The 25,586-nt window shown below is 36.2% G+C and overlaps 2 protein-coding genes across 3 annotated transcripts in view; both read right to left on the reverse strand.

Annotated features, from left to right (window-relative positions):
* Positions 1-25,586, reverse strand: part of LOC116170836 (ras-associated and pleckstrin homology domains-containing protein 1-like) — a 96,027-nt gene that overhangs the window by 55,012 nt on the left and 15,429 nt on the right. The window contains exon 2 of one of the 2 annotated variants that reach the window (XM_031487362.1): positions 8,404-8,415. The exons of the other annotated variant lie outside the window; for it this stretch is intronic. Coding sequence (XP_031343222.1) covers positions 8,404-8,415 — 12 coding nt within the window. The remainder of the gene's footprint in view (positions 1-8,403; positions 8,416-25,586) is intronic. 2 annotated transcript variants of the gene reach the window in all.
* Positions 16,198-19,040, reverse strand: LOC116170837. The gene is made up of 4 exons (XM_031487364.1): positions 18,098-19,040; positions 17,812-18,036; positions 17,113-17,758; positions 16,198-17,035 (listed from the first exon to the last, which is right to left on the reverse strand). The coding sequence occupies exons 1-4, from the start codon at positions 18,742-18,744 to the stop codon at positions 16,316-16,318; spliced, it is 2,238 nt and encodes a 745-aa protein (XP_031343224.1). The 5' UTR covers positions 18,745-19,040; the 3' UTR covers positions 16,198-16,315.

Genomic DNA, 25,586 nt, shown 5'->3' on the forward strand with positions numbered 1-25,586 from the left:
TTTTTACAATTTCTGTGTTTTACTTTGCGTTCTTACTTCAGGTCATAGCGTTGTTTACAACTAACGTAAGGGGCGATTTTAAATTTAAGCGGGATTCGTTTTTGTTGGAAATTCCGGTGGCCATTTTGAAACGTCGCCGGGTTGATTTTACTACAGTGTGAAGTTAGCGTAAAACCTGGAGATTAAGTACACTACCTACAGTTTTTCAAAAATGTTTTTAAATGCTCGATATTCGTGAACTCGGCGGTGACTGACTGCAGTCAACGTCTGCTTTTTATATTATAAGACATATGACAGTCTAAGACATTTTTTCGTATCTAGTTCGGTTTACCATCCGTTTTGAAATAAATGAACGTGATCGTGATTTTGGTAAGAAAAGTCCGTAAGTCTTCACTAGCGGAAGTGTACATGTGCCGTCTTTTTCTTAAGTTCAACGCCTACGTAGGTAACTGCTTCAAAATTGCACATTATCCATTTTATACGTTAAAGATACAAGAAAGATTTTAAAGGCTTTTAGGAATTCATAAAAACTCTTAAAAGCAGGTCTCCTACACGCCCTTAAAGCAGAATTTTCAAAGTACTTTCAAACGAATAAAATGATCTCATAGCCTCTAGAAAGCTTTAGGAGTTTCCCTCCCTAAAACTCGCCAGAAAGAATTCCCCTTCACCCCCGCCAATTCCACAACACCATGTAGCGCATCTCAGGCGCCGAACAGAAGAGAAAGAGGAAGACCAGGGTGTTGCAATTGAGTCAAATTGTCCCAACACCGTCCTCCAAACCAACCACCTCCCGTGGCCCAACCCGGACTCAGAGACAGGCTCCTAAAGGCAACTCCGAGCAGGTGGGCAAACGGGTACGTGACGAGAAAAAGATGCGGAAGATTTTGCACCGACCCAAACGCGCCGTCAAAGAAGGGCAGACCACCGCCTCAAACAAGGTGGGTGTCAACAAGACGGGAGCACCCTTCAATCGTACCTACACGCTAGCTGCCGAGAGGCATGTCAAAGTAGCGATCGTAAATACCAATAATCCCCTAAACCAGATGATCTGGAAGTGGTAAAGCGGCGCTTGGAAGCGCAGAATTTCTGGGCATGGGTAGGAAGCTGGTGAATAATTCGCTTCTGAAAAATACTCGCTCCTTGAATACATCTCTGGAACATTGGGGATCAAGAAAATTGCGGCGGAATTGTCACCCCCAAAAACCGCTTTGGCACCGATAAATTCGATAACGTAGTAAAGTATTCGTTGTAGGAATAATCGCCCAATTTTATGAAAATTTGGTCCTGGAATATATGCTTCCCAGTTTCTTTATTTCGCCTTGCTAACATCGATTACGAAACCTTGGTTTCAGAATATTCCTCACCAAAAATCTACCCGTGAAACTTTACTCAAGCAATAATCGAAAAATTCGAAGCAAGAAAATACCCAGTGTGGGCCAAAATATTTTATAAAAAACCCACATAGATCTATTGAACCATTTATCCATTAATCAATCCTCCGGGGATTGTAGACACCCATGATTTCCTTAACGAGCGGTGGTTGAGGCAACCTCACGGTTAGTAAAAGTGTATGACGTCCAAAATCAAAATATGCACGAATTTCTCCAAAATCAAAATATGCACGAATTTCTCTTCGTGACTTTAAGATGTAAACGCAACATCATGACATATGGGGGAGGATTTTAATTAATCATCGCCAAAGTAGCTTAAAAATTCATTGAGGGGTTGAAATGATTGATAATCTGTTGGCATTTTGACTGATTTCGCGTGACATTGCAACTTTCAGATGGATCTAACTTTTTTTCGGTTACAGTATTTGAAAGGGTGGATCAATATTGTAAGTGAACAATACAATTTCGTTACTCGCCGCTAAACTATTTGGGAATTTAAGGTGCTCGCATAAATAGTGTAAAAGTGTAAGCATGTAACGGTTAGGCAATAAAAAAGAGATAAAAGCTACAAAAGAAAAAAGTTTCCACATAGAAGGAAATGTAATTTTTTCACCAACGACACAAAAGGCCGCGGTAGGCAATATTAAAACTCTTCCCCAATTTGTCTTTTAGTAAAAAAAATGTACGCCATATTAGTTTTTATTACCTTCTGCGTCGGTATAACAGCTTGCATGCAAACAGTTTTATATTACAAGGAAAAAATAGGCCAACTGCAATGGAAAATATTTACATAACAACCCTTGACCAAATAAGAACAGAAAATTACAGTCGGTTGGCCTAGATTTAAAAATGGAAGAGGTATACGACAATGCTACAGATCAATGACAGTAGGTAGAGAAAAACGTGGGTGCGCTTTTACGATTATTTCCATTCATTCATAGTTAAATAACAAAATAATTTAGGGATGGACTCGAACGAACGACTGCCCGAAGTACAGAAGCAAATTGGCTTTATCAGAACGTCAAAAACATCGTGGGATTAATTTTGAGAGTGATGAAACCATTGACACGTTTTACTATACCTAAATTTCATAAATATGCACTTGACACCTTTATGGGAGCATTTCATCAATTTATAGCACGAAAATTCCATTTGGAGGATCGTTGGTGATAAAGTAAGTTCTAAAATTTTTCATTTTATATTGCGAAACGCACATCTGGAAATTTGAAAATGCTCTTCATAATTTTCCTTCATCGCGCCGGATAAATAAATTATGGGATCGAGTGTTTTTACATTCAACTCTTGCATAATGTAATTCATTTAAATTACGGTCGTTAAAAAATAAAAACGTGTATATATTTTAGAAGAAGCCGTAAAGTGGATTTAATTAACTTTGCAGGGGTCGACATTATATCACTTCTAACTTGGGATTTTTTTAACCGAAAAGCATGCGTGGGTAGACTTTTCGAAATTAAAGAGCCACGCCCGTGTTGTTACAAGTAAATCTCCACCGCGCCCCCGTTCGCAATATCTAAATGTCATATTAAATTATTACAGGTGAAGCAATTCCATTTTTCTACAAACACCGAATTTCAAAATTTAATTATAATGAAATTTTTAACGGGGTTAAAATTTGCGGATATTTTGCCATTGCAGTTAACAACCTAGCGCGATGTTCAGGGGTGGACACGTGCATCTCGCATAATGGGGTAAAACACAAAGTAACGAGGGTGCAAACTCGTGCCGTATCATTAGATATAACACTGAAAGGGTTAATTTATCGCCCACTTCCATAACTCTGAAAAGTTGCTCTATAGATACAGATTTAATCAATTTATCACTTCGCTTCTTGTTTGAAAAGATTTTCGACGACATTTTCAAACAGCGTTGCGTCGGACAACAAGATAAGTTTTCACGGCTTTCCGACAGGAAAACTAATTATACAATATCTAAAACCGCAACAACTGCGACACAATCCTCGAAAAAGAGAAACCAGAACAAAACGTAATGTTCGCGCTTTCCCTTCAGTTGCCCAACTCCGCTCAGATACGGAAAGATTTACAAAATTTCCAAATAGAAATTCTAATTTCGTTTTACTTTTCGAATAAAACCCACGAGTTGAACTTTAGTCACCCCCCATACATCTAATTCTAGATTTGTTCAACAAAATCCCGGTAATGAAGATGGATGCGTTTGTAGTTTTAATACAAATTGAGCCCCGAGGGAAATAGTAACCCTTGAAAGTGTATGAAAATTATATGGTGGTTTAATTATTCAGTAACAGGCGCGATAAAGAATCTAATCAAACTGATTACACGCCGTTATTGGACTTTTAAAGTTTAATGTATCGTTGCGTGCGTGTGCCAAATGTTTGCCATGAAAAATGTACCTACTGATCTCAACCCGGAAACTTATGCTCTGTGAACATACAACCCCAAATCTAGGTAATTGCTTGCAACAATGCATTCACTGATTTTGGTGAAAAAAGGGGGATGATTCCTGGATATGTAGGTACGAATTGCATACCTATTGCGTCCAGCGTTAGGTTCTTCAAATTTTCAATTCCAATACACTGGAATGTTTGCCGAAAGAATTTAGGACAATTTAGATCCAGACGACTTGATACACTACAAAAAATTATCATTCCTAAAAGTAGTCCCCTTTAGTCCTTGACAAATATCAGACTAGATCACTCTTAATCACACAAAACTTTTCAACTTGCGCGGTTTCTATGAGGCAAAAGCGGCTTGCAATTCCGAAAAATACTACAATTCACTGCTAGTCGGATTTCGGCAGTTTTGCAAGAGAATTTGAGAGAATAGGTACAGGAACTATGGAGGAATGCGGTGGATTTTTAGTTTTTTCAATGAGATAGAGATTTGTGGTGGCGTAGTAACCAATTTTAGAGCACCGTTTCTGAGATTTGACCCAAACCCAAAGTTGGTATTTTGAAATGCAACACCCTGTGTATCTTAACGTCAATTTTTTGCACTCTTGTCTCTTGTGCGAAATAGCAGAGTGCGACATCAACGAAAAAATCCTATAATCCAATCCGGCCCAATTGTGAATATAAACCATCCGAAGACACACAGAGACACATACAAAAAATTTCATGAAAATCCGTTAAGTCGTTTAGGAGTTCAGTCACAAACATACGTACAGAAGAATTCTATATACAGTACGTTTCAGATAATGGGTCACCTCAATACCTCTTTTATTTAGCGATATACGAAAAATTGTCAAATAGAGTTTTGTATTATCGCATGTTCAAACTTTCGGTATCATTTTAACCGAAAATCTATTCAACTTTTGTTTTTCAAATACAATGCCTATGTTTTTTACGATATTTGAAAAGAGCAATCAATTTTATGTACGACAACATAACATATGCATATGGTTGATATACAAAAAAATGGAGAAATTCGTCATTCAATATTTATAAAATTTATGAAATCTAGTATGCCGTGTGCCATATCACACAGAAAAGACCTACAATATCTTGTTCAATGTTCCGTTTTGAAGATTTATTTTTGCACGATAGGATCTCCTCGTGTTATGTAACAGTCTCCGTGCATACTGACAGCATACATTTCATCAATTTTCTAAATATTGAATAACGAATTTTTTGAATTTTTTTTTGTATATCAACCATATGCTTATTTTATGTTTGCGTACAGCAAATTGATTATTCTTTTCAAATACCGCAAAAAGCATAGGCATTGCACTTGGAAAACAAAAGATTCATCGATGTCCTGTTAGACCGGAAGTGATACCGGAAGTTGGAATATTCGATCAATCAGATCGTAATGTCACATATAAAACTATATTAAAAAATTTTTTCGTATTTCGCCAAATAAAAGCGATATTGAGGTGACCCTCTTACCTCAAACGCACTGTATAATTCGAGATTTCGAGAACTTCCAAGGAAGACCGACGTTTTCTATATAAGCAAATCGAGTCAGTTCTCACATCGATGGGAAGTCAATTATTATTAAGCTCCCGCTCGTATTATGTTATAAATTACCCTCGAAATTACCTAATCTATTTCAAGAATATTATAAAGTTATTGTAAATAAACAAATTACGTAGTTAAATTTACGGTATACGTACTAATACGTAAATTTGCCCCAAAAGTAGTACACGGCAAAATATTCCTCAGATGGATTCATCTAAATCAAACAAAATTCGCTTACAGGAACTCGTTTCAAGAACATAATATGCTGATAAAAAACTCGCTCCAGTTGAACTCGTACCTTGAGGTAATTTTTTTCAAGGAAAATCGCCTCGAAATAGTTTTAATTAGAAAGGTGACCCCCAAGAAAATTTGTAGCAGAAATTTCGTCCGGTAAAAACAGTTTATCTGAAGGATTTAAAAAGAAAGAAAGGTCAGTTAGCAAATTCGGTTCTCCTAACAAAACTTGCTACAGGTGAAAATGTCGAGCGGTAATTCGTCATTAGATCCTCTCCCAGGGGGATATGTACCTAAGAAACTTCAAGGTAAATTCCGAGGTAAATTCTTACCTTAGAAAAATTATCTCTCACAGAAAATTCGCTTCCGAAGCGTTTTTTTAATTCCAAAAGTAGCTCCCATATACAGATTAAAAGGAATTTTATAAGTGAGTACTCATAAGAACTCGCTCCAGGTGAATTCGTACCTTGAGAAAATTTTCCAAAATTTACCCCTGAAGTAGCTGTATCAGAAAAATAATCCGCAATAAATTCACCGCGAAACATTCGTGTACAACTCGTCTTAAAGTTATGAACTGCTCAAGGTTTTGGTCAGAAGTAATGTCCCTCTATTATTCTAAGTGTAGCACACAATTTATTTACCACATCTCCTTTGAGTTTTGAGCTTCTTTTCAAAATGAGGAAAAAATCTAAGGTTGAAATGAACTAAACCACGGAGGAACTGACATATTAGCCGGTCTGTGTGGTGCAGTGGTGTGGAAGCTCTACTGCGGTGCTAAGGACCCCTGTTTCGAATCCGGTTTCGGACATGGATGCTTGTAAGTTGGGTGGGTTGAGTCGGTAGAGCAGCCTAACCCCGCCCACTTAAAAATAAAGATCATAAATCAATAAATAAAGTAGGACTTTTTCTACAGTTGAGATATCTGAGTGAAGACATGACTTCTGACCACAACTGTACCTTGAGAAAATTCGACACTAAAATAGTCATAATCAGAAGTCACTCAACAAAATGTATATCGGAAAATACGCCTAGAAGAACTCATTCTAAAGAGAACTTCCACGTGAATTCTTATCTTGAGAAGCACCATTTGCCCTCAAAGTAGTATTCACGCAACTAGTCCCTAGGTAGAATCAACCCTTAAAAAATTTTTTGTGGAGTAAAATAATCCCCCAAAGTAGTTGTGACAAAAATTCACAGCGGAACCTAGCCTTACTTTGAGCAAGTTTTCTAAAGGAACATCCCTCGAGGTAACACTCAGAAAAGTGGCTCCCAGGAAAATGTGGAACAAAAAAAATGGACTCTCTGAAAAAGGATATATGCTCATGAGAAATGCGGAACGTAAATTCGTCATGAGAACGCCTCTTAGGTTATGAAAGCCTCACACCATGTGAATTTTGGTCCGAAGTAATCGTAATCAAAAAAGTGACATCTAAAGAATTTAGATCGAAAAAATTCACTTACAGGAACTCGTTTAAAAAGTTTATAAACAAACTCGCTTCAAGTAAATTTTAAGAGAATTCGTAGCCGTAATCAGAAAAGTGGCACCTAAGAAAATTCAGATCCAAAAATTCGCTTGAACAAGACCTGATCTAAAGAGAACATGCGCATAAGAAAATTCGCTACAGGTGAATTCGTACCTTCAAAAAATTCTCTCACGAAAAATTCGACCCGATCAGAAAGTCACGCCCAATGACCATGGTTAAAACCCATTCTTGCAATCGCAATCTTGCTGCACTCCCACAAATTTTTAAAAAGAGCGAGGGGCACAATATTTGAATTAATAAAAGCCCAAAAAGGTTTAAACTAATTGCTGGAAAGGACATCCACTATCTACGATTGTATCTTGATTTAAACCCAAGCCACATCTTAACTTTTTCAAGACCTCAAAAATTATTCTCCAACATTCGGCGATAATTCCTTGTCGTAGTACAAATTTTCGTTGAGACACCATGTATGTATTCATTAAAAAAAAACTCTTGTCAGATTCATTTGCACTTTGAGAAGGATCTCCCAAGAAGAATTTGCTCCTAGGGAAACTTGCGAGGAAACTTGCAGCAAGTAACTTTGAACCTTAATAGAATTTTGTCCCTAGAAAAATTATCCCCTGAAATAATTGGTTTTTTACGTATTGAAATATTTTGTATGGTGACGAAAACTTGACTCTAACTCTCCTATACTGTGGTGATCACGTGTAATTTAGTAGTACATACAGTATTTGATCACGAATGTAGAGGAGTTATAGAAGTAAGAGTATTTGATGCGGGTGAATTTTTTGAACTGCATTGGGATTTCTTTGAAAGAGGGTAGCATTAGCTAAATTATTGAACGAATTGCAAAAAAATTTGTCACACTACTGCATTTTTCACGATTTTTCATGAGAAACGATACAGTCATAACTCATAAATATGCATTTTGTTGGGCAAATCCTATTTAAGGGTGTTTGGAGATTATATATCAAATAGTGTGATTCATACTAAATCTACGCATGTCAACCCTTACTGTAACGTCTGCGATTACGTACAAGTGTAACATTTGGATATCAAGAGATCTATTTCCAAAAAAAAAATTGCCACCCCTAACTACGTTATCCGGGTCATGTTCAAAATACCAGAGTGAAAAAAGATCATGTAATGTAAGGGTTCCTATGTGGAATTATAGTGTGTGCAAACTAAAGTTATTTACACACGCCTGTATGTAAATATGACTGAACTCAAGCTTGACGATCAATCTTCATTGATCTAGCAACTTTCCCACGATTGATTAATGTTACAATAGAAAAAGCCAGACTTACCGACAATTTCACCTACTAATCAAGTAACTTACAACGGCACTCACCTGAAAAGAAAAACAAAACAAATGAGCTTTGCCTGGAACTGTAGTAATTTACATAAGAATCACGACACAAACAAATTGATTACGGCTTAAAGCCAATGACACGCGATATGTTTCGATTAAATGCGTACACAAGACGGTACATTGTTTGACTGAAAATGGTAACCGACGAGGATATGAAAGGGATAAAACCGTATAGTACCTGCAGCAGCAAGCACACCGAAGTAAATTACTCATGTACTTTTGTTTAACAAATAGACTATTTCAGAGGTGAATGAACGTGTTCTCTTACGTAACGTGCTCTTTGTCTTCATCACGATAATTAATAGAGTCGCTTGTACCATGAGACTTATCGTTCTCACCACGTAGCAGAATTGGGCAATTGCGGAGGATGAGACAAAAATCATATTCTCACGATTGGAAGTCATTATTTGATGGCGCCAATCATTGGATGGCTCCTTTCAGTTTTGACACCTAATTGCAGTAGTAAACTTTGGCAAAGGTAAATTCTAGCTGCGTGAGTTCGAAGCAACTGCAATAAGCTCTACAACTATCATTGTGGAGTTTAACTAATAACGGAATTCATTATTGAATTATAAGCATGAAAGCATTAAATTACCACACATTTGAACAATAATTTCGCATCTAATTATTCTTCTGCCTCGAATACTACCCTTAACGATAATCGAAATGCAACCCCTACCATTTCATCGTGCATTGCCATCGATCAGTTTCTTTCAACGACCACAAATAGGCTAAATTCACTTTTTTTTAGTTCTCAGTTAGTACAAATATGCATATTGCATGTTAAAGAAAGGTCTTAATAGATTTTCTCATTCCATGATGAACGCGCAACAATAGTAAGGATAATGTAAAAGAGGAAATACGAAAATTGCCTGGACGTTGAAAGTCGGCTTGATTTCGTCAGGTAAGGAATCTAAGCAGAAATTTTAAGAACTTCTTAAACACACAATCGATTACACCTTCATCAAGAGATTTTAAAACAAATCTTTTTCAGAAGATTGTTTCGCATTAGATGCTATCACATTGCAAGCATTACGCAAAAAACTGAAAATGAATTGTAAATATTCAAAATATTCATAATTTTTCGAATTTTGGAGTGGTTTTTGGAGTTCTTCAAGAAAATACACTCAACTTTTTTTATACCTACTAATGAAGTGCGTTGAAGTCTAGAAAACATTTTCAGCTTGCACATGTGGGTAGGTGGAAAATTCTAGAAGTTGAACTTATTTTAGCAATTATGAATGTTCTGGATTTTCTTGATATTTTATAAAACCGAACAGTTAATTAAGAAAAGACAACGAGCAAAAGTACTTGTTTTTCCATCGCACACATATGATGTTTTCCATATCCTCAAATCTGCTAGATTCTTTTTTCGAACGAAATAATAGTATACAGAGTGTTACATATAAGTATGTAGATAAAGAATGGGTGGAAGAAGGGATCAAAACATTTGCATTTCTTCTATAATTTATTTTCGGCGTCCACTTGTGGTTTTCAAGAGGTTTTGCGGTATGCCCTTTCCGATTTTGCAAACATTTTTTTGAAAGAGCGCACCCTTAAATGGAGGTGAGAGAAATATTTCTGATTTCGACGAAATTTGGTAGCTGGTGGTTTTTGAACGTGAAAATCACGAATAGGAAATAAGTTTTTAAAAATGCCACTGCAATTGATGGCCTTTTTAATACGTGCCATTGAAGACTGTATTAGAAATAATTTTAGGTTGCAATTATGGACGGCAGAATCAAAAAATGTTTGATTAGAAATTTAAAGAAATTCATTTTATACGGCTGTTCGGAAAAGAAATCTCTAAAGAAATTTGAAGCACACTTGTAAGATGATTTTTAAAATTTCAAATTTATTTGGTTTTTATGACACAGTAGCTTTTTTTCGTGTGTCCGTTAATTAGAACCGACCAAAAATGATCATTCTTTTCTACAAAAAACAATCATTTTCGACATAGAGGTGCCATTACAAACTGGCCTTATGTTTCCGTGTAGAATCCATCAAAGTTGGCAAACCTGAAAATAAGGTTTTTTAATTTTCAAAATTGGAACCGTTGTACTCGTAGTACGTAAGGGCAAAGTTTTATTGAGAGAAATTCGAAAATAATGGGCCTGGTTCGTTTGCATTCAAAAGGACAATTTGCTTGTAAAGGGAAAGAAATTTCAGAGAAACTCAAATAATTGCAAAACCTTTAGGTATGTGCAAAAATAAAAAAAAATTAGTAAAACCTATAGCATCCCTGTATACACAAAAGGGACAAAGCAATGTGGTTAACGAAGTACCAAAAAATTGGGAAATAATAAAAACGAGTGAAAAGTTCTATGTATCTATTCAAAATCCCCCCCCCCCCCTCTCGAGCATCAATGTGCAAAATTGGAAACTCGCCGCGTTGATTAGTCGCCTTTTACGACGCGTAGTGCCTCTGCGGTAGGGGTATTCTTCCACCCGCCCCTACACGGGAATTTAAGATCAAACATTACAAAGCACTAATGAAAGACTACATGATTGACCTCGCCTTCTTGCAAACTTCTAAAAATGCTATTGGCTTGACTCTGAACGATATCTCCACCAGTTCCTCTACAAGTTAGATTTTCCAAGTATTGATCAAGCTCTGTTCAATTAAAATTCGGTCTTGGAAGCTGCGTCTTCCATTTCAATAAAAAAAGTCGAATGCATAAAAAAAAGAAAAATAGATTTCTAAAAAAGGAGTAATATTTCCTTGATATAAATTCTACCTTAGACCAACAACGACAATAACGATTATAAACAAGTAAAAAGCTTTTAAGGCGAGTAGCGCATTTTCATTTTTGATCAGTAAGTACCTACTTCCCAAAATGCTCTAGCTATGTGACCTATGTGTTTCTTTACTAGAAGAATCTATGGTTTTAACATTTCAAAAAATATTTCAATAATGGTTATTGAAGCGATGCAGAGTGACGCAGAAGAGTAGCGGGATACGCGATGCGTCTTTGCAGCGTTACTGCGTCGCTCATCACATCAACGTTACCAAGTGGCGTGTGACGTGTTTCGCCGGCAGGTGGCACTGGTAAACTGAAATAAAAAATTGTAACTTCCAGTTCATCGAGATGAATACTCTCTTCAAACTCGACGCCATATTAAAATCGCGCAGGGGTCGCACTACCACCAACCGCGCGCGTTTTTTAGCCGAACCCCGCTACAAGACGCGCCACCAGCGGCGCCTCTCTGCAGCGCTTCAAAAACGCCTCGTAAGAAGAGGCTCTATAAATCCATGGTAGAATAATATAAATCTATGATCTTCGAGATTTTTCTTGGTTCAGATGTCAGAGCTATAAGCCCCTTCAAACACGAGTTGGAAAATGTGCTAAAAATGATGCTCTCCTACACAGGGCCCTAATTTTCTTTGATTGTCTCAACTGCAATTACAATGATCGAAATTTTTTTAATTCCGTCTCCATGTTACAAGAGAGAATAATAGCCACCACTAGTTTTCATTACATATTCTTAAAGAGTACCCTTTTTTGGACATAGCAGCATAAATAACTTATTGTACTACACAATCAAATAATTTAAGAGAAAAACGGAGCAAAACAGTTCGTGAATTAATTTTGCTAGTTTGATCATGTATTTTATGTTGCCATGTTTTAAAAAAAGTTCATTCTTTAATAATACCTCACATTTTAAAAAAAAACTGACCCACGTAGTTATGTAGACGCCTCGGTAGACGCACGCCACTGTAAATGATCTTTAAGCATGCAAATTCACTTAAATTTTTTAATGATCTTTGATACAATAAATTGCTTTTACATGACTAACAAATGCATACTTATCGTTTTTCTTCAACGTAAACTAGTGAAATTATTAAAATAATTAACACAACTGTTTTTCTTAATTTTGAGTTTTTCTCTTAAATTTGATTATGTAAGTAATGTAAAGTTTTTTCATGCTGCTATATCCAACAAAGTGTACCCTTTAAGAATATGTAATGAACACTAGTGGCTGTCATTAAAAAGTACGCTCTCTCCTTCACCATGCGGAAGTACGCTACTGTCCACAAAGTACGTAGATTAGTAGCAAACTTTTTATAATTTTGGATAACATAAAAAGTTTCTTTAAAACAAAACGTTGTTTTGAAGGTCTATTCAGTGTTCCCGAAAACCTCGCTGACAACATTTTCAGTTTTCAGTATATGGTTCACAAAGGCCCCAGATTTTTCATCTTGGCGTTATCATCTAATAGTATCGGAAGAACTACCACAGAAAAATATTAAAATTGGAAAGCGATTCACACGCGAATCCTTCGGTCGTATGAACGGATGAAAGAGAGGGTTCACGTGCCAAGTTTCTGGACATTCAATGACTTACAGAACAAACAGATGCCAACAATCTAAATCAGGAAGACCTAAACCATTGGCCTTGAATTTGAACCCTCGCAAGTATTCGCTTGGTAAATAAATTCCGGAAATAACTCACCTTTAAATCATACCGAAAAATTACAAAAATGCTTACGAGCCGTAGTAAATGACCACTATATCAATAAACAAGCAACTTAAAAATAAATTCCACTATGGACACTCAACTTTTAATTTTATTTACGCTCTATTAATAGTTTTCTAAACAATTTCGTAATTCGCTTCTGCATTGCAGTATTGGGGTCAAGTACAAACTACAATATGACGGGAGGGTATTTTCGCGTCCTTTTACAAAGCAAATGCATACATTTAAAAACATCTGGCAGTGGTGTCGGTTAACAATAATAAACCGGAAACATCCCTAAAAGATGAATTAAGACACATCCGGTACAAATCTGTTCCACACTCAATTAGGCCGTTAGATCTTTATTGAATATAATTAATGTTGATACTTCCACGTTAAACAATAGGAGGAAGTCGACCAATTACTTTTTTTAAGTTTTTTTGTCTCTTTGTAAATAATATTAAATTCAATCGGGCGGAAATGATTTCGTTACTTTGACATTGAAACTCCTTTGTAGGTAAATAGGGGAACGTGTAGAAGCTAATTAATCCATTTGGGAACGTTCCTTCTCGGCTCAAGACAGACGCCTGCCTATTGACCTTTGCACGTTTCTAGAGAAGACGAGATAATTACAGTTTTACAACTATGGCTATAATTAGTATCGGCTGGGGGAGATTTACTCTGTAAAGGAACTAAAACGAAATTATTGCTAAGTAATCTTGTCATTAGGTTTTTGGCCTTGGGTATGTGATCTACAAATCACGTACCTAAAAAGTTTCACGGGTTGATTTTGTGAGGAAAAAGTGTTGCCATGGCCCAAATTTAAATTTATAGATAAAAGTCGCCCACTCCATTGTAAGAATTAAGGTTACGATAAGAAGAATGATGACAATTTCTGGAATTTTTAGTGCTTAATTAATTGTAATTTAAGAGAAACGTTTTGAACTGCGCGCGTCTCCAATTTTGTTTAAAAATGATCCGAGATCCGAGAGATTAGCCTTCTCTCAAAAAGCCTATTTTGCAACTGAAAGGACTGCTGAATTTTTAGTTCTCGTATTATCTACACAAAATAGGTTTGTACTCGAAGAGAGATACAGTGTATATTAAAGTTGTCCCTTTTTGTTACGAAATTTTTCAAAAATCTTTGTACATATCATCGAAAAACTGTAAATGTTCAATTTCGTTTTAATTTTCCCAAGCTTAAACGGTCGGAAATGGACGGTTCCCATTAGCACTTGCTAGGGGCACCTTTTTTCGGAGAATCTGAACCTGTTAACAACATTTCCATAGCACGCTAGATGTAGAAGCTCGTGATCTTCAGGCTACTACTTTCTTTATTGTTGAGGGCCCAAAACAAGAGAGGGATAAAATTAAAATTAAAATTGCTTATGGACGCCATATTTGATTTTTACGGACTGAGATAAAGAACAAAAAAATAAATTCATTTGAATGATTTTTCTTGTAAATTTATGTAAAAGAATAGTGTGACGTCATTATTTTTCTTTTTTTAAATTCTATCTTATTCTATTTACGATGTATTATAGAAATTCTGATAACTCCAGATTCTCTCAAAAAAGTGGGCATAGCAAGTGGTAACGGGAACCATCCATTTCCAACCGTTTAAGCTAGGGAAAGTGAAAACGAAATTTTTGAGTTTTTTTGATCATATCTCAGTTATTTTCAAAGATTTTCCAAAGAGTTCAAATGTTTTTTAGTCACAAAAAAAAGGGTAACTTTGCCCACATTTAACCTACACTGTATCTCTCATCGTTACAGATATCTCAATGGCCCGTATGAATAAAAATAAGCAAATGCTAATACTTGCAAAATTCAAAGTAAATTTGATGAGCCACGAATTTGAACCACCCTGTACACTGTACAGGGTGAATGTTTTGCAATTACTTTGCGGTTAATCCCATATTGTACACTAATTAGGGTACGCTTACATTCTATTTTACCTTGGCGAAATAGAATTCTTTACTTACTCGGACAATTAATTACCAAAGATTCTATCATTCAATTAACTCCTGAGTTTAGACCATTTCGGTAGCTTTTTTTCAAATTTTCAAAAACAAACTTTGATTCGAGCTTCATACAAAGAACATTTCGTCTAAATCAGAATATTCTCGCACAACGGCTACTTCCGTTTGTTTGTACCACTACGTAGTTTCATTAAGTTAGCCCCCCCCCCCCCAATTAAAGAAAGGTGAGGGTCGCACTGGTTCCGTTATCCACAACCAAGGAAAGCCCTGCTCATCGTTTCTCTGAGAAGAAGAGCGGCAGAAACGAAAATAATTGCAGCACAAATGACAACAAAGGATTCAAATATATTTTTTCAGGGAGGGGGTGACCATTGTAGCACAAATGAGCACAAACGGTTACAATATTTTTTTCGGTACTAGCAAGAATTGGCGGAGGTTGCTTTCTTGGACCCCGTTCACCACTCCATGAGAAGGAGAGCAGCACAAATGACGATAATTGCAGAAAGTACGAGTACAAGCGATTTAAATTTTTTTCGAAAATACAGGCATGGGGGTGTCGTCGCTTTTTACGGAACGAGAACAGCAAAAACGATCATTTCAGCACAAATGAGCACAAACGAAGCCGGTAATTCTTTTTTTCAAAAATAGTAAGATTGATCTGAAAGTACCCGTGTGAAGTTAGCAATAACGATAAAGCAATAAATATGCAAAGTGGATAAATGCTATTTAGGAGTGTTTTGGACATCAGTTGCAATTTTTGCTAATACCGTGTATCCCAAGTTTGAACGCACCATAGGCAACAGAATTATAAAAGGATCCACGAAGCCTTTGGTATTTTGAGGTAGCGTTCAACGTACGGTTTTAGGCTTGCCTGCTGCTAGAAAGAGATTAATAGTTACATTGAAACGTTAATTTTATAATGACTGTGGACAGAGCTGGGCACAGTTAATCGAAAAGTTAACTTCGTTAATCGTTAATCCGTTATATGAAAAAGTTAACTTCGTTAATCGTTAATGCTTTCGTTTTTTGAAAATGTAACGGAAGTTAAAGTTAATCAGTTAACCGTTAACTGTCAAAAATTTTGAGGTTACATCAGTGAATTAATGGAGGATTCTATTGTAAATCAAAAACGCAACACATTATTTCATTTATAAATATAATGATATATTAAGCGTAGATGTAGTATTTTGTATTTATTAATATTAAAATATAATATAATAATAATAATTAATAAATAAAAATAGGTTAGGTTCAGGTGTAAACGTGTATTGTATCATAGCGTTAAGCGTAGGTAGGGCAGGCTAGATAGAGAAAATAAAAACAATGAGAAATATAAAATTTATTGTATTTTAAGTACAGCCATTTTTGTTTATTGCATAAGAAGAATTGTGATGGAGCTTAAGGAAAGAAGAAAAGGTAGCGAAGTACGATGTATGTACCTTACGCCAGAAAATCTTCATCTTGCATAAAGTGGATGTTCCCCTTCATGAACATTAATATGTTGAAAGTTTCATCAGAGAGGGATGATCGTTTAGCCCGCAAAATATCTTTACCCGTGGAAAAAAGACGTTCCACTGCAGCACTAGAGGGAATAGCTGTATTATATTTAATAAAGAGATTTATTAAAACTGCTTCTCCTAGGAAGGCAGCATCCGTAACAGAATCCTTCGACTTCGCATCTAACCAGGTTTTCACTAAAGTCTGAGCTTTACTTTTAAGAGATTTGTGGCCCATCGATTTCTCAGCCGATTTAGTAACAGTAGTGAAGAAATCATCCTCTTCTTCCTCATTATTACTACTTCCACTGATGCTAGCTTTCTCATTTTCGTTGCTTTCGCGCATTTGAGCAAATACTTTCACCTCCATACACTTCGTTACTGCTGTTACCTTGCTACTGTCATATTTTTCTAGCCATATCAGCCGGAATCTTGGGTGAAAGGCTGCTGCAAGCAGGCATTCCTCATCCTCCATAAGAGGGCCAAACCTTTTTTCTATGCCGGTTAATAAAGCACTGGCCAAAGCAGTACAGTACACAAGACCGCTTGACTGAATATCCTTCAATTTAAATACTGTTGCAGCAACCGTGGGAAGGAGAGACCCGAGATATGCTTGAGCTTCTCCTTGAACTTGATCTAGCGCTCGAGCCACCGGTGACATGACCTGCCATCAAATAAAATCAAATAAATTAAAAATGATTGATTTAATTTAATATTAATGCTAGATATTCATTTGATTACCTTCACATACTCTTTCAATATGGTCACATCTTGATCATTGAAAGTTCGAACCTTCAGCTGAGTCATCACTCTATGAAGGGCAGGTCTTTTTGCTTCTAAAATTGCGTTGAGAACAACAACAGCATCAAACGTTGAGTTCCATCTTGTTGTATTTGGAAGTACCAGCCTCCTGCCCAACTCAGTATTAATGCAATCGGCCGCCACCGTACTACGCGACTGCAAATTCCAAAGAGCGCGTGATTTTGCCATGGCAATTCTGTACGGACCTTTGAAAACAGAATTTTGTAGTGCAGCGTCTGCATCTTTGCTTGCCACTAAGTTAAATGTGTGAGCAGCACATCTCATGTGAACTGGCAAATTATTGAAGTTCTCAAGTGTAACATCATCATCATTGTCGTTATAATTATTATTTTCAGACATAACAAGTACATTTTCGAGTGAAATATACTCTAACTCCTGTTCTTCTGCAGTTTCTGCTAAGAGGGCACTAACGGGATTGTCGAGATTAGAGTCCATATCATGTGATGGTATGATGTCGTCGATGTCTGATAGTGGCAGCGAATTCAGCGATAGTGTATCGGCTGGTATTTCAGAGCCAAATTGAACAAATGCCTTAACAAAATTGCTGCCATTATCGGTGGTAGTTCTAAAATTTAATTATAAATAAAGATATCAATGATAAGTAGGTTTCCAACTAACCTGGTTACTTTTTTGTCAATATGAAACTCGTAGTGTGTATTTATCATTGTCCGGGCGAGTACATCATATGAATGAACACCTTTTAACCTGGTGCAAGTTAACACTGCACGCATTCTCGCTCTGGTAGCAGGATCTAACCAATGGGCAGTCATGCCCAAGTAACTTTTGTTGTGAGCAGACCAGCAGTCAGCCGTTGTAGCCACCCAATCAATTTTATCAAGTATTCTGAAATATACAAAGTTATGCAATATTTCGTACACTCAAATCCTTCAATGGAAGTACTTACTTGATCAAGCGCTGCTTTAACAGAGTGTGAGAATCAGCGATACGCCTGCCTAATGTCCTTCTCGAGATCGTACTCTTGCTAGGGTTCAACGTTTTAATAAGTGTATTAAATGTATCAGATTCGACTACATGTAGTGGAATCATGTTAGTCACAAAAAAGTTTACAATACACCGATTCACACTAGCTTGGGGTACCGCACTTCCAGAAGCTACAATGCCAAACGATTCCCCAATGCTTTGCTGGCGTACTTTCTTTGTTGATGGTGGTGAAAGAAAATGACTGCCACTGCTGTCAGCATTAGAATCGATAGTACTTGTATTTGAAGAGTTTGGCCTCTTTTTTATTTTCCCACGAGTTGACCCGGCCTTTACTATTTCTTCAAACTGTATATATTTAACTGGATGCATCCTCTTTACATGCTGTTTAAGGTTGTTCAAACTTGAAACGTGAGCCTTGATTGTAGATGTTTTAGGCAAACACAGTTTGCACTCGTAAACCAATGTATCCCTTAATCTTGCTTTATACGCAACAAATCCACTTAAATGTGGCCAGGGATTCTGTTGCGGTTCATCACCATCACTAGTGCCGCCGCTTGCAATCTCCGTTTCCGTTTCAATATGAATATCTTGACTTGGTTGTGGTTGCATGATGTAGTATACTATAGTAATTGAAAAACAAGGTTAGGTTTTCACTGTTTACCAATGAACAAATTTTTGTTCATTGCATACACTGTTGCCAACACCAACACAATGCAAATGCAAATCCAGTGCCGTGCATATGGCACGGCGCGCGCCCGCTTTAACTTATCCGAGTAACGGACTTGTTAACGGAAGTTAAATTTAACGGAAGTTAATAAGACCGTTAACAGTTTTTGCGATTAACTTAAAAGTTAATTAGTTAATCAATATGTTAACTTCGTTAATTAACGATTAACGGATTAACTTTTTTCTGCCCAGCTCTGCTCGTGGATCCTTCGCGAAAAAAATACATTGAGGTTTACCTATGGTGTGTTCTACCTTCGGTTCTACCTCAGTTACTCTGTATGTAATCCGTATAGGAACAAATATCTACTTTCAATACTTTTTTCAAAAATTGGACATTTCATAAGAGAACTACTTTATTCTTTCATTCAATTAACTCCTGAATTCAGACCATTTCTGTGGCTTTTCTTCCAATTTTCAAACACAAACTTTAATTCAAGCTTCATACAAAAAACAATTCGTCTAAATCAGAATACTCTCGCCCTCAAACACCCAAAAATCTCAGAAAAATAAGAGGAACACGCAAATTTTGAGGTTTTTCTAAAGTACCTAACAAAAGACCAAAATTTTCGACTCTAGTTTAATTGAAAAAAAAAATGGCTCGCTGTCACCCAATTTCTTTGGCATTCTAATTTGGTACACCCTCTACGTCTCGTACCACTTTATTAGAGCTTTGCACTTGGTGATGCAATATAGCCTTGCAATTGACACACTAAACTAGTATTACGACAGAATCACGAAAAATGGTTGCCAACTCAAAACATGAATGATTTCAGGAAAGAAAAAAAGGCTTTTGACTCGGGAAGGAGAAAACTCTCGAGAAAACTTAAACGTGTAGACTAAACCGACCCTCACTTTAAAGTTATTAAACTTTATCTCTGAGGGGTGGGGACTGTGGCATTGGAAAGTTTTAATGAGATAACGAGGTAGTTTATTAATTATTTTAAAGTTTATTTTGATATCAACCACATTCTTTGATTACACCCCAAATCAGCAGAACTCAATGAGCTATTAGGTGTAGAATCATATTAGCTCCGGGGTAATTTAAAATCTTGAAGGTGCTTTTTGACGTATTCAAGCATTTTTAATATCTCTTAGAAGAGTATTCCACAAAACGGTAATATACCTAAGGCAAATATCTGATTGATGATATTCCTCATTCTTACAACCGAAGTACGGTAGGATATTAAAAAACCAAAGCGACACAATTTTGTCCAGAAACATCGGCAAACAGGTCAAACCTCAAACTGATTAATTAATCGCCGCAATACGAAACAAGAAAACTCCATTAGGAAGACGGCAAACTTGGGGTGAGCTTTCGAAATATTGGCCGCATTTGTGCAGTCGCATCTTCGTGCGTATGCAAACAGCTACCCCTTCATTTCGTAACAAAATTCATTCTTTCTTTGACATTCATTTCGAGTACGTTCACCTACTTCCTCGACGTGAACAAGATGGAGGTTCAAATACAATAACTACTAATTGAAAACTTTGTTGACCTAACCCAGAATTGTCGCTCAACTACTCACTCATGCTGACCCAATAAAAGTGAACAAGCGTTGCTCGTAAAATGAAACTTGAAAGTGCCTGTCAAGTAAACGGGAAACTTTAGCCAAAAAGTTTGCACATCCAATTAGATTATATTACGTAAAATAAAGAAAATACTAATGGGAACGGGGGGTGAATTATGAGTGCACGTTGCACATGACATTTAACTAACTTGTATAATATAAATTTATGGTGGAAGTTTATTACAGCTCCCCTTGAAACACCATTGTTCTTTTCTTACTATATAAGGTAAGTACAATGGCTGTTCCGTTATGGCCAGTGGCGTACGTTTATTTTTTGCACAACAGCAACAATGTGTCTATTTTAAGCACGGCATTGATTGATCATTAATTTATCATAAAGCGACAGCCTGCAAGCCGGCCATCGATTTACAGTAGCACGAATGCAATAATAATTGGTAAATTTTAACTTTTGCATAATCAAACCGTTGTGTCAATTTTCCAACTCATTTAAAATGGAAATTCGATTATTTGCAAAAGTACGCAATTATTTCTGATGGACATGGCAACTGTTGTAAAGGGTGCAAGCTACTGAAACGTTAGATCCGATCCTTTAAGATGATGATTGATGGCACTTCCCTTTATAAATAAGTGTTGTATGGCACTGATCTGCGAAATTTATTTATTGTAACTGAAGTTGTGATTTTTATTGGAAGAGTTCGCCTTGAACATCGCTCCCAAGGTGAGTGGCAAAATTAAAAAAGCCACATGAATAAAATTTCAGTTTATCTGATACTGCGAATGTCATCGAGTTCAAAGTACCGAGAGAAACACTTTTGAGGCACAGAATCATAATTTTACCCCTTTATTAAATCGACTTCAAATTAAATTTTCTTAGGTACCGTGCCGCATCACAAAATTTTTCTGGGCATCTCACGTATCTCTTTCGTTTAGTAGACTCAAATAATTCTTTCTTGCCATTTTTCTAAAAAAAATGTATGTACCTTGTGCCCTATTTTGGTTGAAACTGCAGTGTATCTCAGCTGTTTTTAAAGATGGAGACTTCTGCTTTACGCGATCCTGTGCCACTTTTTTGTGAACCAATACCACAAACAGAATCAATCTAGCTAGGTTTGTTTCTGAGATACAGGGTGCAAATGAAAAGTTTGACGTTTGGGATGTTGTCATATTCTACTACCCATTTTTTTACGTAGAATTCAGTGGCGTTGATGTTTTTTAAATGCAACATCCCGTAATATGTTAATGTCATTTTATTTTTCCTGATTACATTGATGTATCACGACCTATATTTTTTTGTAATTTTTTGCCATAGTAAAAACCTTATTTTTTACGGTTTTTAAATAGTAGGCCATGGATTCAGGAATATTTTGTTTTGTTTATTATATCCATAGTAACTAAGACCAATCCGAGGACCAATCAATAAAAATAGCAGACGGTAGAAACTCGTCATTAAAAAAATTCGAAAGAAATTCTTCTGTAAAAAACTCATGTTACATTTTCTGTCGCTTTTCGAGCTTCGCGATTGGCTAGATTACACGATGTGTTTCCTTGATTAAATTGAGTAGAAGAGCAAAAACGGCGAAAAACGGCAGGACACTTTGACTTCATACTCGACTTCATGAGAAAGTACTAAATTTTATATTATCTCTTTTTGATTAAATTCGAAGTTAAGTGAGCAAAATTTTCATTTATTCACAAATTAAATAGAATCTTTTCACAAGGAATCTACTTATATGAATTTTGTCTATAAGACCCAGCTGATCGGTTTATTTGAGCACTCATTTAGTTTAATCGAGATCTTTGCGATCACTAAACTATCGTCCCTAAGGGAGTGACACCGCCCTTAGTTGTCGACAGTGCTGAGGTTAAATATCGCGAACAACTAAAACGAAATACGTAGGAATTTTGACAATTCGAGGTAATTAAAATGAGTAAAATTCGTTGGAATTAGGCAGTTCGTGTAATACAAACAGGCCCTCACGGAATTCAAAAAATTTACATATAAAGTATAAAGGAAAATTAATTGCCATTACCTAATTATATTCGTGGAAAACAAATTTCGTTCAATTTCATCACGAAGCACTATAAATGAGCACTTTTCGACGTAATCCCTGAATTTTCCCCGTACTGGATCGAATCTTGAGAGTATGACAAACAGCTGGATATTTGCGATCAATTATGGCGGCTCACTCTTGTCAGAACCGGATTAGATTGTTTGTCTTTGGAGTTATGCAAAAAACCCGCGATAAAAAATGTCCCGGCCTGGGTAATTAAAACAGTAAAAAGCGTATGCGAAAGGATTAAAAATGAATTCTATTTCTGTGACAAACCTCGACTAGAAGTCGCCAACGTGTAGAAGAAGGCATCGACCCAAGTCTTTCTAACATTGAAATGAAAATAATCCTTTATCTTTTCCATTTGTTTGCGTATATAAATAAATCGTGTCGGTCTAAGATCGCTTTACAAGCTAATTGACACAATTGACAATTAACATTTTTCAGCTGTTCGGATCAACAACGAAAAATTTCATTCACTTTGTTCCGTTCAATTTTTATCCGCGGGTTGAAAGTAAACAATTATCGACAGTTGATTAAATACTTCCGTGCAGCTACGTTAACGAAGTCCCCTCCGCAGAGGGTGAAGTGGTAAATGGATGGGGTGCAGCGTCTCGACGGTATGAGTCACTGTGTAATATGTAACATAGGGGGGCGCAGGGTGAAGCTATGCATCATCATACCCTGTTAGAGACAGTTTAAAAAATATCGCTTTATCTCTGGAGAAATGAGCGTAAAAACGTCATTCGTATATCAAGATACGAATGAAATTAAATTTGTTCTGGAAATTAATGGGAGATTCAAGGAGATAAGACACGTTTAAGCTTCCCTAAAAGTGAAATTATGTTTGTGGGCCCATTTTTCACAGTAACCAAGATCAATCTGTGGCGTTTTATATTAGTTGGAACTGACTAGCGAATTCATTGTCCAAGCATAAAATACATACGTCAAAGTGAGCTTTGAACCTTTAAAAAATCAATGACTTGGAAGTTGATCGGCGCAAAATTATTTCTTGACGGTATTTAGAGACAATGGTCAATGAGGCGCAATTATTATCGTAAAACATACGGAAAATACTCACATTGAGCTTGATACCATACAAAGTGAACAATCAAAAATCAAGACAACGGAAGGCGTATTTCCGTGTGCCTTATTAGGGGTTACTGTTAGAAAAAGTCCGAAAAAAATTCGTGTTTCCGGTTTTTCCTCGAGTTTTTCCTTAGTTTCTATTTTTCACAGAGTTCCCCGACCTGTACTTTACTCATATGAAGTTTGCAATAACCATCCAGCAACAAATGTTGCATATTTCTTATGAAATTGGCAATAAAACAAACTCCTTCGTCATGAATTTTCAAATAAATCGCCAGTATCAATCAGACCAGATAAACGCCAGCCACGACAGAACGAAGCGTCTTTCTCTTGGCATTGTGGATTATACGGCTAAAGGAATGCTCATTTTGAATTTCATGCAATTCGGTTCATAACTAACGGAGATGTCAAAAGGGCGTTCCATATTTTTAGCCTACAAAGCCAATTTACGAACTCCGATGGAAAGTAAGTTCAGAGCTTTAATATTTAGCATGGTTTTAGTCGCCGATAAGGAAATCAAGATACAGTAACTATTTGCTGTTTGTAACCGTTCCCGTAGAGATTAATTACAAGCCGATTTTAGAGTCCCAATGTTAATTTAAACCTAGATAGATAAGCAAAGCTCTCGCTGGAGACAAGAATTCCAAATAACAATAAGTGTTAACTGAACTACCGAATTTTCCGTCCGGTTATTAGAGTTTGCGTAAATACCGGTAGCTAGATGTGTTGCAACAAACTTCGTCTGATATTTCGACAGTATTTTTTCAAGATTGTCTTTAAAGATGGTTTCCAAGGATGATTCTAAGAATATCCTTAAAATATCCCTCAAATATATTCGAAAGTTCCTAAGTATATATCTCGGTATATATTTAGAAAGGTTTAAAATAAGGTTTCTATAAAGCAAATTTCATGGTCATATTAGGGAACAGTTGCGCAATGAAACAATTGCAGTTGCGCAGTTGAAGAGTTATTATTATGCTTTAAAGAAAACCAAAAAATTCCTATTACTTTGGAATTTGTTTTCCTCAAGATTCCTAGCGTGTAGGTATACAAATTTTAGTGTGACAGTAATTTTTTTAAACTATTTTATTATTTATTGATAAAAAGTTCTAAACCTTTTATAACGTATGGAAAGCCTCATGTTTCGATTAAGAGAAAAACGAGGAGAAAAACGCAGTGGGATACATAAATAATAGATAGGATAGGACTAAGCCAGTTTTATATGACATTCAAAATGACACTTTTCGAAAACTTCGAAAGGAAAGTATGTTCGAAGAGACACTATTGGCGTGTCTTTGCATAATCAAATTTCAGTTGAAAACACTTTTATTGCAAAAGTTGTAGTAATCTCATTCACTCGCAGGAAATTTTCGTTGACAGTTTCTTTATAGATCACAAATTTCTAAAACAGACGAGACGTAAGTTGAAGATTGATTAATTTAATTAAGTTACAGAACTGAGTAGTATTTCCCTCAAGTTACGTAAATCATTCATACTTACATACCACTTTAATAATTAATTAAATTCGTGCTACTTTTAATTGTTGCATCAAATGAGCTTTCGGTGCGGTGTATTCTCAATGCGGTTTTTGAACCGGTGTTAATAAAAACGGAATTAAAAGGGAACACAATTTATTGGCAATAAACCAAGTTAAGAAGACACTAAAGTCAATGCAATAAAAATGTTAATGACTTGTAAAATATTCTTTTATTTATGCAGATATTACCCGCAATGTACTCAAAGGGCGCACAAACACGGCAAAAAGGTGCGATTTGCTTTCTTTTTCCACTAAACGCGAATTCGAAAAAAGAGAAACAGCCCCTCTGTTAATAAATCTGGAAACTCGATTCAGTGCGTTGTGGTGAACACGGTTTTTTCAAGGGAGAATAGATAAAAGGACGTAAAAAAGCAATTTCGAGAAATATGTCTGCAAATAGCATTTGAGGCAAGCTCTGAGGAAGGGTGCCTAGTTTGACATCCTACATCGTTAAAATCTCCCTAGTAACTGTAATAAAGTCGACTAGTGAACACTTTCGTTTGCAAATACTGGTAGATA

The sequence above is a fragment of the Photinus pyralis genome, unplaced genomic scaffold (genome assembly GCF_008802855.1).
Source record: "Photinus pyralis isolate 1611_PpyrPB1 unplaced genomic scaffold, Ppyr1.3 Ppyr1.4_LG5, whole genome shotgun sequence".
Classification (NCBI taxonomy): Eukaryota; Metazoa; Arthropoda; class Insecta; order Coleoptera; family Lampyridae; genus Photinus; species Photinus pyralis.